The sequence below is a fragment of the Crocuta crocuta genome, unplaced genomic scaffold (genome assembly GCF_008692635.1).
Source record: "Crocuta crocuta isolate KB4526 unplaced genomic scaffold, BGI_CrCroc_1.0 scaffold141, whole genome shotgun sequence".
In the NCBI taxonomy this organism is placed as follows: domain Eukaryota; kingdom Metazoa; phylum Chordata; class Mammalia; order Carnivora; family Hyaenidae; genus Crocuta; species Crocuta crocuta.
In genome coordinates, this window is record NW_027527951.1 from 6,223,376 (window position 1) to 6,239,111 (window position 15,736).

Sequence of the window (15,736 nt, forward strand, 5' to 3'; positions counted from 1 at the left end):
CAGAGCCACATCCACAAACAAAAGCAAAGGTCTTTTCTTTAAATTAAAAATTCACCTATAGGGATTACACAGTAATTGCTAATGAAAGCCATAGCCAAAATCTGGGTGCACAGGGAAAAGTTGCAATATTTTAGCAATTAATTTACTTGAAACACTAAATATGGGGAGCATTTGATTTCCTGCAGATTATAATGTTAATTGCACAACTAAAATGATACAGCTGCTGGCATTTGGGCCTGACTTGTTAATAAAATGACTTAAGCCACAGTCTGAGGGACTGATGCAACTCTGTAAGGGAGAAGGAAGGAATGGAATGAAGAAGAACGATGAAAACTTAAATTAAACCACCTGCTTCCTCCGAGTGAGCATCGTTGGCCTGGAGCTCCAGTACAAACTTTATTCAGAAAGTGCCCAGACAACGTTCACCATGGTGGAGGCTTCCAGGCATGACTAATCACATGTAGATTCAAGGGCCAGAATAGCAGCCAAAGCAGTGCCCAAGGGAGGAAATCTGTGTCACATGTCATTGTTAGGACAAGTCCACAGGCTATCACCTTCCTCCATGGGAGTGTCTGATTCATTCCTTTTCTCACTAAAAAACCTCCACATATTCTTTTCGGACACAGTTGTCTTTGACACTTAATCAGCTGTGATAATGGGCAAGTTACGCTAATTTAGTCTTTGGAGGGAATCTTGATTACTTTGCTCTCCTTAGGACAACAGGGAAAGAAAGGTTAATAGCTTGAACAAGGAGCATGAAAGCATCCCCACAGATAAAAAATGATAGCAGTGACAATTAGTGCACTTTGTAGGACATTGCTCAAATCTGCCTCCAAGGTCCCTGCCAGCTCTCAACTTTGATGAGTCTGGAATCCTATTAGCAATGTTTGTGAATTCATTTGCATTCATTGTTTTCTGAGGGATAGCAAAGAGCAAGGCTTACACCTCATCTCCAACCTTGAGCTCAAATCGGGCCAAGCGTAAAGGCAGCACTGTGCCAAAATTAAATCAAGTTCCCTCTTTCTGATTTCTACCAATGGCTCTTTCGTAGTAGGATCTATGCTAGATAGAGCAGATTGTCAGCTTCTTTTAGATAAGTGAGGAAGACACAGGCATGGCTAGAAGAAGAGAAGAGGATATTTTAGGCTAACGAGCAAGCTACATTCAAACATATTTTCCTCTTCACTCTTGTCATCTGAAAATCCTTTCGTTTTAAGCTGGCAATCATAAAACCTTTGTGAATTTTAAAAAGTCTAATCTAGGGTCTATTTATTAGAGAGCCGAGGGACGTGTCGATTTCAGAGTCCATGAAATGGACTGACTTGGAAATCCTAGGACTGGGAGCCTCAGAGACTTTTGTGGACTCACACTGCTGGGAGGCAGCTGCGTCGTTGTCACATATCAAAGCCTGGTCCACCGGGAGTAAGAGCAAGAACTGTGGTTTCTCGACCTTCTCATTATTGTGCTTGTCTGCTCTTACTCTTACATCTAAACATGAAGCCACGGACAAAATATACTTTTACCCCAGTGAAAAGCAAAATGGTACAAGATGAACATATGAGTATGTGGACCAATCCTCTGGAGAGTAGAGAAAGAAAAAATTATCACAAGACAGAGTGAAGACATCGATGATTTTCCTGATGATACTTTCATCAAAGGCTGATTGCCTTTCATCCTAATGAGGGGGAAAAATTCACTAGTCAAAGTCAGTGTGTCTTGAAAATCTTTTTCTTGCCTGGAGTTTAAAATTACCTTAAAATTTCTCATTCTAACATTGTGAGAACATAGAAAGCCAATCTTGTGTATAACTTAACTCACTGAAAATGGCTTTTCCCCATCACGCACAAAGTAAATTGATGCAGTGTGAAAGTGCCTAAAAATTACCTTTGCATAATCAAATCCATGCTTTTCTTTGATGCCATTGCGACAAACAGTATAATTATAGAAACGAGAATTCTTGATTAATCCAAGCCATTCTCGCCACCCAGGAGGGATGTAGCTGCCGTTATATTCATTGAGGTATTTTCCAAAAAAGGCTGCAATGGGAAAAAACAGGATTGTTTTCTCATATGAAATGATTAATCACAAATAAATGGATAAATGCATAAGTATGAAATTATGACTCGAAAAAGAGGCAGTAAAACAAAAGATGACCTAGGTAACAGTGGATGTCAAAACAATAGCGTAATACTCTTGATTTTTTGGCAAAGTGACACACGTGCATTTTCCTTTTGAATAAATAAACAGCACCCAAGTACATGGATTATCGTTCAACAAAATTACCATAATGATCACGATACTCTGGGTGCATCTATTTCTTGTGCTTTTGCTGGGATAAAGCAAAATTACCCTTTTGTTAAGTTGATGTAACAGTCGGAGAAGTAGCCAATAGAAATCTAGAATGTTACCTCTGGGCAAATATTGGAAGACTGAAAGTTCAGTCTTTGATAAAATAAGTTTCCTAATTCACTATTTGAGAGTTATAAATGATAAAAACACTATAGCAAAGCTGGTCTTTGTTTTCACATATCCAAATATCCAAATCAAGGAACCATGGTAAACTCCATTTGTATGGCACATGGTAAGGGTTTTTATGTCACATGCTTTTTATGGTATCAATGTTTACATTATGTGTATTTCATGAATTCATAGGTCTATTATTGATAATTAAAAATCCTGGTAACATAGAATTACTACACAGATGGCTAATTTTCATAGAATTATAGTGCAACAGAAGTACATGGACCACAAACATGCCACTGATCATTGAAGCGGGCACTGGAGGGACTTCACATTTGTAACCCTGGCATGTCACACATCTAAGAAAGGCCACTGTGCAGCAGGGCTTACTGATCCATTCAGAGGAAAACTATGAATTTGGTCCTCTGCCACAGACGATGATAAGAGAGGGGCAAAGGGGAGAGAAAGCAAGTTGTTTGGGAACAAAGTGGGTTAGATTTTGAAGTCCAATACCTTGTAACTATTAGAAGGGTCCTAAAAATGTATGGCTAGCACACTTTTGAGAAAGAGGGTACTATTTCTTTTCCCTTTCTTTCTTTCTCCCTCTCTCCCTCACCGCCCCCCCGCTTTCTTATGTTCACTTACTTTAATCACGCTACGTTTACCATGTTATCACCATGGAATGTGAATTCAGGTTACACAAGAGAGCTTCACACGTGCAATAAAGCAATCTGGAATGTACCAAAGTTTGTGTATAATGCCTGACCAAATCGCCTTGCTGATAAATAAGTAATCACTTCAATTATAGGTAATTCGTTAGCATTTATGATTCTTACAGAGAAATAAACAAACTGAATACATTTAAAAAGTGTTTTTCGTTAACTTTGCATTAGTACTTAAAATACACATTTCTATTCCAAGATGATATTTAAAAATTACTCTAATACAACAGCAGCATAACTGTAATTCTGCAATTACAAAAAAAAAGTTAAACTAGGTTCCATAGTTGTTATCCTCATGTTTACATGTATGATTCTGAAAGAAATGCTATTTCTAAGCAGCTGCTATCAGCTTTCTAGGTTTGGTTTGAACTCGCACACATTTTCATTTGTAGAGAAGCTTATAATGTGATATTCCACACACTGTTCTGAAAAGGCTCTTTAAGAGTCAACCAGCCCTAAAAACTGAAGTAGTCAATCAGTCTGCAAGACAAGGAGGGTATTATTTCCAATAGTTGTAATTTCACCGGAGACATGGGTATACACAAGCACTATTCTGGGTAACCTAGATGTTTGGTCACCCTATTCGCTTACAGGCATAGATAGCCTTCCCTTTAAGGAGGAAGGACTAAAGAGATTTTTATACATGTATACATAGGTGTGTGCATGTGTGTTGCACACACGTACACTTGAACCTATATGTACATGCATATGTAATACACACATGCATGCAAGTTTTAATTTTTCTGATTGTTAAAAGGCTGCAATCTTTCGTTTTAGGGTGAAACAATGGCTAGCCAGATGCCTTCCATGTCAAAGCCACTTTCTAGCTTCATCAAGCAGGGTCTCCCAGGCGCCTCTGCTTACGTACATGAAGAAAGATAGCTTCTGGATGACTGGCTTGAGAAGATGAAAATGGATCCCAGGATCAGACGCTTTACTGGTATTGCTCTTAAAGCATGCATTTCTGAATCTTGAACTTGCCCACAGTACATCATTTCTGTATCTTTATGGGCTAGCTAGTTTGCATTCATCTTTGATCTACAGCCACCTATAGGATAGCTCTATCTGAGTGTTTTATTGGCGCCTAATACAATTGGTCAGAATGGAATTAATCCTTTTCCCTTAGGAAATAACTTCTCTCTTCAGATTCCTTTTATTCTTTGAGTGTCATAATCATCTTCCTGGTTAACCAAGCGTGGCACAGAGTGAAACGGCTCTCGAACCTGCCCCACCCTTGATTACTTGACGCTCCTCACGGATGCTTACAGGCTACTGCCAGCTCTCTTAGCCAGGCTCCAGGCTCTTTCCACTCCTAGTGCCACCTTCCTGAAGACTGGCTTTGGTCACATCACCCTGTTCTCACAATTGTGGATGGACTGCCCCCCTCACCTGCACAATCAGGTTTCATTTGGTAGCTTGCCATTCAAGGCTGCCTTGGATCTGAACAAAATCCCTCTCCAGCTCCATCCTGCATTTCTTTTTGACCCTGTCTCCAGAGAATGCGTTTTCTCCATTTGCTCTGGTTTTCACCTCTCTGCTTTTGTCTGTGCTAGTTCCCTCATCTCCTCACTGTTTACCAAGACAAGGTGCCATTTCAATCTCAGTCTTTGCCCAGTTCCACAGCGATTTAGTTCTGCTGCTCTAGTGCCATTTTCCCTTTCTTTCCCGTGCTATAGTCATGTTTGTATGGGAGCTAATCCCCCTAAGACCATAAGGGTTCTGAGTGCAAACACTGCCTTTGCCTCATCTCTGTACCCCCCTGCTTGCTGTCCTTGCACACAGTATAGGAGTGCCATCATTTTTGTTTCTTGCACTGGGGTTCATGGGGCTCTATGTACTTTGGGGATTCTGTAAATTCTAGACTTATGTTTTCACTTGAATTATAAGTGGCTGAAGTTGATATTTCTGATTGGATTTATTTTCTTTGAAGAGTTGACTCACGTCTGAGAAATGGGGGCAAGACAAAATGTCAGAGGGTCTCACGTCAGCTATGACTCAGGATTTCCCTCTGAGCTGAGTGTATGCAGTAGGAATTCTAATGAGGAGTTCTTGTCTTTAGAGTCTAACCACCTTTTCACTTAAACTACAAGATGATTTTCCTTTCTGACAAAAGGCAACGTGACTTCGAGTCAGAGGCAGTGGACCAGGGCCACACCCCACCAACATTACTTCACAAGGGGACTATTTCCGGGAACCTTCTACTTCATAACCTTGGGCCTAGCTCTTTTCTCTGGGCTGCTCCTCATCCGCAGGGATTTCCCCCCCACTTTTCTCTCCTTCTGTCTTAAAGGAGGTAAAAGGGTACAGTGGTATGGAATATAAACCTTGGAGCCAGCCTGCCTCGGTTCAAATCCTGGTGGTGCTATTCGGTAGCTAGCCTCAGGCAAGTCACTTAGCCTCTCTTTACGTCCAGTTCTCCATCCGGAAAACCATGAGGATGCAAGTAAGAACAGTGGCAGGACTGTTGTGAGAATCAAATGAATTAAAACATACGTAAGGCGCTTAGAACAGTGCCTGGCACATAACAAGGGCTTATTAAATGCTGCTGCTGCTGCTGCTGCTGGTTTTATTATTAGCAGTGCCATTATCATTATGCTCCCAACTCTCTGTCCTGGTTTCAAATAATGTCCCATTCGGCAGTTCAAGGCCATCTTGTTGGAGTTCTGCGCTTGTGCATTTGGAAACCTTTCTTGAGAGGTTACATATTTTTCTTCCCCATTCGGCCTTATTTTGCGGCAACAAATTCCTATTTGGCTTACATTTTCCTGCTTAATTAGCTTTTAGATTTTTTTCCCCCTGCTACGTTGAGTTTTGCTCTCTTGTTTTTTCCTCTCAGGGCAGCCACGACGGGTCATTCCTGCCCTTCCCTCGTTGTTTTACTTGTTCGGTTATTCAGTGCTGTGTTTTCTACCCATTGCCATGGCTATCGCCCCTCCCTTAATCCTCCCCTTATAAACGATTCCTTCAAGTCTCTTAACAGTTCTTGTTACTTGCTTCAGAACTCCCTCCAGGTTTTCGGTGTCTCTGTGCTAATGGAGTGTAAAAAATGTACTCAGGATTCCAGATGTGCCCTCACCCAGCACACTTGTTCCGAGAGAGACCAGGACCTCATGCATCACGATGCAGCACCCCAGTGCTGTTGGCTTCAAGTTACTCTGGCCTTTCTTGTTGCCTCATAACATTGAGACTCATTTGTAATCACCCCTGGCCTCTTTCAACATTATGCTTCCTGGCAGCGCTCTGCAATTGATTATCTGGGCTTCTAATTATTTTCCTCCAGATGTATTAAATCTTGTTCTCCCTCCCTAAGGTGAATTTCATTTTCTTGCCCATATTGCCATTATATTATGTGTAGTTTGAAGTTTTTCTTATCCCTCGGCATTGGCAATTCACGTCAACTTACTACTATCAGAATATATCACTAACACACCATCTACCCGTCCTTCTATATCATTCTCTTTTCTGAGACATCATTAAGCACTTCCCTTCACAGCTGTTTAAGAAGGTGGAGGGTGGGGATGGGGGTCGGGTGACAGGCAGAAAGATCAGAAAGGCTTGATTATAATTATGGTTGACTTTAGGCCATGCTACTTCTGCCCAGGACTATCTGTTACATAATACTTTAAAATTTTTCCCTCAACTCTTTGAAGCAAAGGCATTTAAGTCAGCAGGAGAAATTATAGAAAAGAGTTCTGATGCTGTGGAGAAGTTAAATCTTATTTAACATAACTAATGGTACACTAATTGAGTTTTTACTGTATGTAATTGATAAACTTGGGGTCACAGGATTTTACTGGTAGTTAGCTAACAATATATATAATTTTGAACCAAGTTAAAATTATAATTTAATTCCACAAGTAGATTGTAAGTCTAATGAAGACAAGGATCTTACTTTATATCTTTTCAAGACAAGGATCTTACTTTATATCTTTTCATATCCCAGCATTTAGTATAAGTCTAAGCATATGTAGTTCAATAAATGTATGCTATACCTCATGTTACTATGAAAATCTGTAATACTATAACTCATTAAAATAAAAATATTAGTGTGTGGAGGATAAATAAATAAATAATTTTGCTGTAACATAAGCTTTGTAAAATAAAAAAAATGAAATCAGAAGAATTGATTAATTGGTCTAAATTATTTTGTTATAAAAGAATTCTTTGTACAAAGAGATTTCCTGCAGATCAGCATTAAATATTGCCCCTTTCACCCAAGTGATATGAAGTTAAATGACTATGACTAAAATTTAATTCACATGTGATTTTATGTATCATGTGTTATGATTGTAATGTGAGCACTATAATTTTTAAATGAATCAATATAAAAATTACAGGGTTTATAATAAAATTATAATTTAATTTTGTCAGGAAAGAAGACCTAGGAATCATTCTGGTTTGATGTCTGCATTGCATATACAAGTTGGAAAACTAGAGTACGCAAGTTCTCCGAACATATTAAAGGCAGAGGAGGGATGTGGCTCCAACTCCCCTCAGCCTCAGGGTTTTTTTTCCTGATATGTGATGCTATCTCTCAAACGTGGATTGTTACTTTTACCTTAAAACCAATGCCAAGTTTTGTATTCATGTCTATACTCTCACAAGAAATTTACACTACATTTTTTTTTTTGAGCAGATAGGCAGGATATTCATTTTTATGATAGATAATCCAATATCATTCCCACTTCACTTGTCAGAACATAAAATGCAACAGACATGTTGCTGTATTTTCCCCTTTTGAACATTAAAGCTGTTGGAGAGTCATATTTTCCATGAGTAAAGTTAGAAAAATTTAGGCTATAGCCAGTCCAAAAATATGCCTCAGTTCTGAAAAAGAAAAAAATCATGTCAGACAATAGTAAATATAATATTGGATCAATTCAATTCATTTAAATCCACATATTCTGGATGTATCCCAAAATAAGCCTCTTAGTAATTTGTCTTCCCTGAGTTGTTCTCCATAAAACTGATTACTGTGCTGTGCTTTTCTCTAGATGAATATTTATGTCTGATACATATTTTGGTTTCTTGCATTATTTTTCTTAGGTTCTCAGCTAAACGTTCCAAATAGTATAGTCATTATTAGAAAAACAATAAAATCTTTATATATTGGCATTCTTCGTCTAGGTTAGTGGCTTATAAATAATTATGTTGGTTTAATACCTATTTACCAATTCTCTTAATTTCCTAAGATGCCTGTCATCCTGATATGCTTATTTGTGTATTTTCAAATGGGTCTCTGTCTCTGGCTAGATCAATAAACTGTTGTCACAAAGACATCTCTGCTTCCTAATTGTCTGAGACACTTCAATATCTTCCCCATCAAGGATAAATTTAAATTGTAAATTGTATAGATCTCTATCACCGCCATTTTAGTCTTCCAATTTGTATTTTTGCCTGATTCACTAATGGGCACAACACAACAAAATTTATTATGTGTGTATCATCCTTTTTCAGTTTATTAACTATTTGGAAAAGTCCTTGTTTCCTTTAAAGAATTCCTTTCCCTCTGTTAGGATGACTCACTATAAATTCAATTATTACCTAAGTATCCAGACTCCTCGGCAGAAGGTTGGCTTCAGAATCAGACTCAGTTTTCAGGTGTCCAGGCCGGTGGGCTGCACAAAAGGCCTGACAGTTGTCATCGGGGCAGACTTACAGTGTACAGTGTCATTCTAGACCTAACCTGTACATTTAGAGTAAGACACTGGAAAGAACCTGAAGACCAAGTTCCTGACGCCCGTTCTTCCCATTCTAATATTTTCCCCATGTGCCACTTTGATCTTGTTGGTGTAAATTTGCTCACCTGAAAATAAGGGAATTGAACTAAATTATCTCTGTGTTATTCAAGCTCTTGTAATCCATTGTAGGGTAGATATAACATAGTATAAGTGAAACAAGGCCCAGAATATACTGTGCTTCTTACAGGCAACTGATTTGTTTCTATCTTGGTGACCCAGTAAACTTCGTAATGGATGGCATTTCAATTTTTGTGTTTGTCATCGGGAAGCTTAGTTCCAAATATGCACCTTTTCACCATATCTCCACGACATGCACTTTGTATACCAAGTTTTGCCTTGACTTTAACTGTTACAACCCTTCATTTCCATTTTCCAGTGTTCTTATTGTTCGGTATCCTGTTATGTTTTATGTGTCTCTGCGGGCACTGTGGAATGAGGCATGACAGAAACATCAAGAGAAGAAAATGATCGAAAAAGGAACGACTTTGGAGTCAGGTGTGCTAGATTCACCCTATCACTGGCAAGGCAAACCTGTGACCTTAGACAACTCTCCTGAGTCTCTGTTTCTTCACTGGCAACACAGATAAATCCTGTGAGAAGGCCAGAAGAATTAAGTGAGGCAATTTAGCTAATTGACACAACTTACGTGTCTGTGCACATAAGTAAGCAACACATATTAATTTCCTTCTTTTCTCCCTTTCTTTCTTCTTCCTAGTTTTATTGATGTATAATTGACAATCAAAAATTGTAATATATTTAAGGTATACAACCTGATGGCATGAAATACATAAACATTGTGAAATATTCACCACTGCCAAGCCACTCAACATATCCATCGCCTCACACCTCTACTATTTTCCTTTTGTGGTAACACAGCAAAGGTCTATCCTCATAGCAAGTTTCAAGTGCACAATACAATATTGTCGACTAGGGTTACATAGCTGTACAGTTTCTTCAGAACTCATTCATCTTCTACTTACATTTTCTTGATTTGCCCTGAAACAGATTAGCAAACCCTGGTTGACCACTCTCAGTCTTGGTAGAGTTCTCTGTGTCACCCTGCCTCTTTATTTCTTATGACAGGCATCGTCCATATCACTCTGGATATGGTGAGAGTCCTGACCCTTCAAGCTCTATACCTGCTACTAGGGATTAAATTATAGGGAGCCTGGGAGTTGAAAGGCATTGATTTCACATGATGCTTCTCATGAACAAAACACGATTTGGTGGTAAAAATCAGGAACTAGGCATCAGGGGACCATTTCTGGTTTTGCTTCAGAGCTGGTCATACAGTATTTGAAATCCCTACCTCAGTTATAAAACAGAGTCAAGTACATTTGCTGTCTGTAAACCCTACAGGGATGTTTGATGGATTTGCAAATTGCCTTAGAGCTCTCAGATGAAAGGTGCCATAAATTTAAATCACTTATGTGAGAAAACACACTTAGGATAAGGCACTCTCAGTAACCTAGTTTCTTTCCTAAGTATAAGCAAACACCCTTGAGAGTCACGGGAGGAGCTTTCTCTCTGAATGGAGATCTTGAGATGCTTGTGAATGACAATGCTATCATAGTCAAAATCAATATTTTTATCCATAAATAACAAGTATTAAGAGTGCACAGGATGCTCTGCAAAGAAACAAATGGCCTCATATCTTCCAAGTCCAGCAGGAAAGATTAATTTCATGTTTTAAAAATATTTAATAATTTAATATTTATCTGAAATCCTTTACTTTTAAATCTTCAGAATTAGAGAAACTGTAGACCTGCAAATCATTTCCAACTAACTTGAATGACGACGTCTTTAATTCTTCTAGGACTTGGTGGCTCTGAAAAATACCGTTTGTGTACTGCAGCTCTTCAATAAACACCCTTGTTGCCTGTCATGAGGAAATGTTCAGAAAAACCCTAAGAGAGCATCGGAATGCTGGGAGAATAAAGGCTTTGGGGGTGAACCCTACCAGAGGGGCTTTGTTTCTTTCTTAGACTGACATGACATTTATGATTTCTCTCTTTTTAAAAATTTTTTAATGTTTATTTATTTCAGAGAGAGAGATAGAACGCAAGTGGGACAGGGGCAGAGACAGAGGGAGACACAGAATCCAAAGCAGGCATCAGCTCTGAGCTATCAGCACAGAGCCCAGTGCGGGGCTCAAATTCACGAACCATGAGATCATGACCTGAGCCGAAGTCGGGTGTTTAACCAACTGAGCCACCCAGGTGCCCCTATGACTTCTCTTGAAAGAGGTACCGAAATTTCAAAAGACCAACTAACCGGAAACCTCTTCTTACCCTATGTAGGTTGAACAATGACAGCAGATGTAGCGATTGGGACACCTTCCTTTTCTGGAAGATGGGGTGAACATCTGAGACCTAAACATAACCACAGCCCAAGCTAAAGAAACTCCAAATTCTATTAGTTATGAACAAATGAATAAATGAGTCAATAAGGTACACTTCATTGGCTTATTCATTCAGTTATTTACTAATTCAAAAAATAATTTTGATTATCTAGTGGGTCCCAGATCTTGAAGTGGATGCCAGGCAGTTTCAAAACATTTGACGATTTCTCACTGAAACAATCAGCAGGAATTTACCAACACCTAAGACAAGCCTCAAGCGGTAACATGATCCCTTGAAATCTGGGAGGTTGAGGTAAGCAGGCAAATGGGGTGAATACTCTTCTGTTGCAGATCCTCTTAGAAAATTCCAGTCGTTGGGTGCTCTGCTGAATATAACACTTTTGTATAGTACCCACTGAGAATCACTCTTTTTTCTAAGGGGTCTCTCATGGGTACATTTTTCTGAGTAAAAAAGAAGGGGCTGGAGAGGATAATGCAGAAGAGAAGAGCCTCACTACTTCTGTTTATTGGAACTTCATCTATTTCATTACACCATGCATTTACCTGTATCTCAGATATATCTCCAGAAGTTCACTAGCTAGAAAGTCCACCTTTACCTGTTCTGTAGCCAGTGTTGTTAAGATATACAGCAAAGGTCCGAGGTTCATGCATTGCCTGCCAGGAAGGTGAAGAGCAGTTCTCATTGTTGGTGTAGACATTGTGGTTGTGCACATACTTGCCGGTGAGCATGGAGGACCGGGAGGGGCAGCACATGGGGGTGGTCACAAAAGCGTTGGTGAAGGTGGCGCCCCCATGCTCCATAATCCTTCTCGTTTTGTTCATGACTTGCAGGGACCCTGGAAGGCACAATTTCAGCACTGGTTAGCAGACTGCCCCACACCAACACCCATTTACGTCGTGTCACTTAGTGACCCTGTTTTCCCTGATTTATTAATTTCCCTCCATTGACTTGAAGGAGTCTATAATTTCACAGCTCCCGTTTCTGGAACAAAATTAAACATTTGGGATCGTATCATCTCAAGCATTTTGCAGAATAATAAACATGATTCAGCTTCTCCTCTCCTTACTCACAAAGAAAAAAATGCAGGCTAATCTGATCATTAAAGCTAGAATTTTAGATATGGAGCAAATTCAAAGGCCAGCAGCCGTTTGAAGATTACCAGAGAACAATAGCCTGTTACACAGAAGATGGAAACCCCAGCCCACCACATATGCACCGTGCTTGTGACGCTGCAGGGCTTCCTAGATAGATAGAGTGTTTCAATCATCTGAAATTAAAGAGGAAAATCATTTTTCTCCTATTAGGTAAAAGTCCCTCCAAAATGCCTGTGTTTAATTAAAAACAAGATCTTCACTGTAACTTGGTGTTCTCTAGTGAAGTCGCCAAATACCTGCCGGTTTTTCAATCAGGATAGCACTGCCAGTTTACATCTTAACCTGTTTATGTGCAATATTAAAAGATAGATTGTTTGCTTATGAAAGAGCTGTGATTCTATTGCACTCAAAAGGATTTGCGTGGAGTGAAATATTCCACTCTGACCGTAAAGGATGAAACTGTAACATAAGATTGCTGAGGAAGAAAAAAACTACCTCGATTACTCTACCCAGCCAAACACTGCTGCTGAAACACATCCAAATACTGCAGAAAAAAAGCACAGGCTAGAATTCAATAGTCTTTTCAGGACTTGTCAAGAAATGCACTACAGAGCACTACAGCCAAGCCCACTGCATTTGAATCCTGGAGCCTCACATTTCCAACAGGTCCCACTTCTTCCAAAGAAAGGGAGAAAGTCTATGTAGTTTTCCAGCAAGGAAGGAAATCGTAATGCAAACCAGGCAAGCATTCAGAGCAGAAGAGAAATGTGCAATGGTCCAAAAAGCCACAGTTAGCCTCATTTTTTCACATATTAGCTCTTTCTGTTCACATGAAACATACGAAAACAGGAGGAAGGTTTCTAATTGGGTCTCATTAGAGCTCCCTAAAATGGGCTTCAGTTAGGAGGATTCCTGACTGCTTTTTCTCCCCTGGTTGTCTTCAGGGGATCAAGCAACCTCTTTGTAATTGGTGAATAACATGTAGTGAGTGCCCACTTCACGCTAAACATTTTATCAGCCTCGGTACTCTGGGCTGGTCGTAAGTGTAGCGTTAACAAAAGAAATGGAAAATCCTCTGCTCCCTTGGTCTTCAGCAGTAAACTATCTAGATGAGAACCTATGTATAGAAATCACATTGAGGATATTTGCAAAGCAACATAAGAGTGTGGGTATAGCAAGCAGTATAAATAAGGTTAGAAGGGACTGAGGGGGGTGTCTAATAAGAGTTCTGAAACAAGAAATGAGGACAAATGGAAGGAGAGCGGGAAGAAAAACGCAACACAGGTGATGTGTTAGTGGGGAGGATAGTATGTGTGGGCCCTGGAGGTGGGGGAAGCAGCACACTGATTTCCTGGAATGAAGAAGAATATGGACTGTTCTCTTGGTGAAATGTGGGAGGTGGAGTTAGTGAATGGTTTTGAGGTAGGGCAGAGATATTTAGATTTGAAAGAAGAGCCAAAATGAAGACAGAACAGGTTCTTTGTCAAAGGCATGAATGACATGATAAGGAAAGCCTTTCAAGGGTGTTATTGTGGCAACATGGTGACGGAGGTATGTGCACAGCAGAGGGACGGGGCTGCCCCATCGATGCCACAGCCAAGAGATTGCTGAAGCCAGCAGGCTATGAGATGATAAGAACCTGAATTGGATTGTGCCTCTAACATAGAGCATCTAAGAAGCAGTTCAGAGAGACACTGTAGTGCATCAGAAGGCAATGAGTTGAGTAATACTTAACACTTTCAGCACAGGAAGAGAACTGGAGAAGTGATCGTTTCGCTGCTCCTCAAGAAGTAACTAAAAAGAGGTGCCTGGGAGAGTCAGTTGGTTAAGGGTCTGACTCTTGATTTCAGCTCAGGGCATAATCATACAGTCCATGAGCTCGAGCCCTGATAGTGCAGAGCCTGCTTGGGATTCTCTCTCTCCCTCTTTTCCTGCCACTCCCCCACGTGGTTGCGTGTTTTCTCTCTCTCTTTCTCCCTCCTTCTCTCAAAATAAACGTAACAAAAAAGAAGCAACTACGAAGATATATGCCCTGTAGAAGATCAAGGAAGTCTTTTTTAGAAATGTGTTTTATGTTTTTTGATCATCTGGGGGAAACATCCTGGAGAGGGAGAGAAATAGACGATACAGACATGGGAGTGGGGAGAGAGTGAAAGGTAGATGCTCACGTGCATTCACTTACTCCTCTCTCCTCTTTACACCTCTGCAGGGCTTACTTAATGCAGCATCTTGAATTTGGGGAAAACTCAGCAAACACTACTGATGAATTTTCATTGCCAAATACTCTCTTTACTTCATAGAATGGGGTATCAGTTTCCTTTATGAGTCTTAGCTGAACTCACATTAACAACAACAACAAAAAAACCACTGGAAACCATCCTCCAAGGTGCTGAACCACCTGCAATCTCCTGTTTGCAAACTCATTCAGACTGCAGATATAAGATGATAGCAGGAAATCCGACCTAAGTTCAAATAATAGAAAAAGTGGCGCTAAAACTTAATCCAATTCATAATTTGGATTTGCACCCGCCAAGGCTCCTTTGCCATTCTAAATGTCACTCTTTTAATTAACTAAGCTGATATGTTGAGGTTCTAAACAATCTGTCCAGTTTCCAACCAGGTCCCACATCAAAAGGACTGAAGAGGACCTTTGGTCCCCGCGATCACCATGACCACTGCAGCCCCACCGTCAGGATTCCTGAAAGTGGGTATCTGGCCTGAAGTTTCTCTGCAAAGAGAAGATTCTGAGATAGTGTTTCTCCAACTTTAAAAATCACCTGGAGAGCACATCACATCAGAATTCTGGGCCCACCCTGAGGTGCTTTTGAAGAAGACTTGGGGAAGCAGCAGAGAACTTGCACTTCTAACAAGCTCCCTAGTGAGGCTGCTTCACTTCACTCGCACTTGGACCACACTTGCACTCGGGGAAGTATTCTAGGTTGGACACAGAATCTGGGAATCCTGGGGCTGGGAAAGACTTTTGTGGGTGCCTCTAAGTGGCTCAGCCCACTCCCAAGGCTGTAAGATACTACAGACAGTAATAGGAAATATCGATGTCGTGCTCAACTCTCAGCCAGGTTCTCTTCAGAGTGCTTCACACACATCAGCTCATTAATCCTGACGATAACCCTTCATAGCAGGTGCTACTACTTATTACCCCATACAAAAATCACAGATGATTAGACGGAGGGGCAGAAGGGTTAAATTCTGAAGGCCACACAAACCTTAGGTAGCAGAGCCCCTACACAAATGCAGGCAATCAGCTCCAGAGTCTGTGCTTCAGAGCACCTAGATCGAAGCTTAGTACTGGCTGTGACACTGACATTTTCAAGACTGAGAAACAGAAAAGGCATCTG

General features: G+C 40.2%; 1 protein-coding gene and 1 long non-coding RNA gene across 6 annotated transcripts in view; one reads left to right on the plus strand and one right to left on the minus strand.

The window, feature by feature from the left end:
• The window catches only part of LOC144221956 (uncharacterized), a 16,992-nt gene extending 8,280 nt beyond the window's left edge, over nt 1-8,712 (plus strand). The window contains exons 2-3 of the long non-coding RNA XR_013332235.1: nt 3,960-4,122; nt 7,554-8,712. This is a non-coding gene — a long non-coding RNA (uncharacterized LOC144221956). The remainder of the gene's footprint in view (nt 1-3,959; nt 4,123-7,553) is intronic.
• SULF1 (sulfatase 1) overlaps nt 1-15,736 on the minus strand; it is a 176,593-nt gene that overhangs the window by 59,007 nt on the left and 101,850 nt on the right. For all 5 annotated transcript variants that reach the window (XM_077752455.1, XM_077752454.1, XM_077752456.1 and 2 more), the window contains 2 exons: nt 11,882-12,121; nt 1,885-2,036 (listed from right to left, as the gene is read on the minus strand). In XM_077752455.1, the coding sequence (XP_077608581.1) occupies nt 1,885-2,036; nt 11,882-12,121 (392 nt within the window). The remainder of the gene's footprint in view (nt 1-1,884; nt 2,037-11,881; nt 12,122-15,736) is intronic.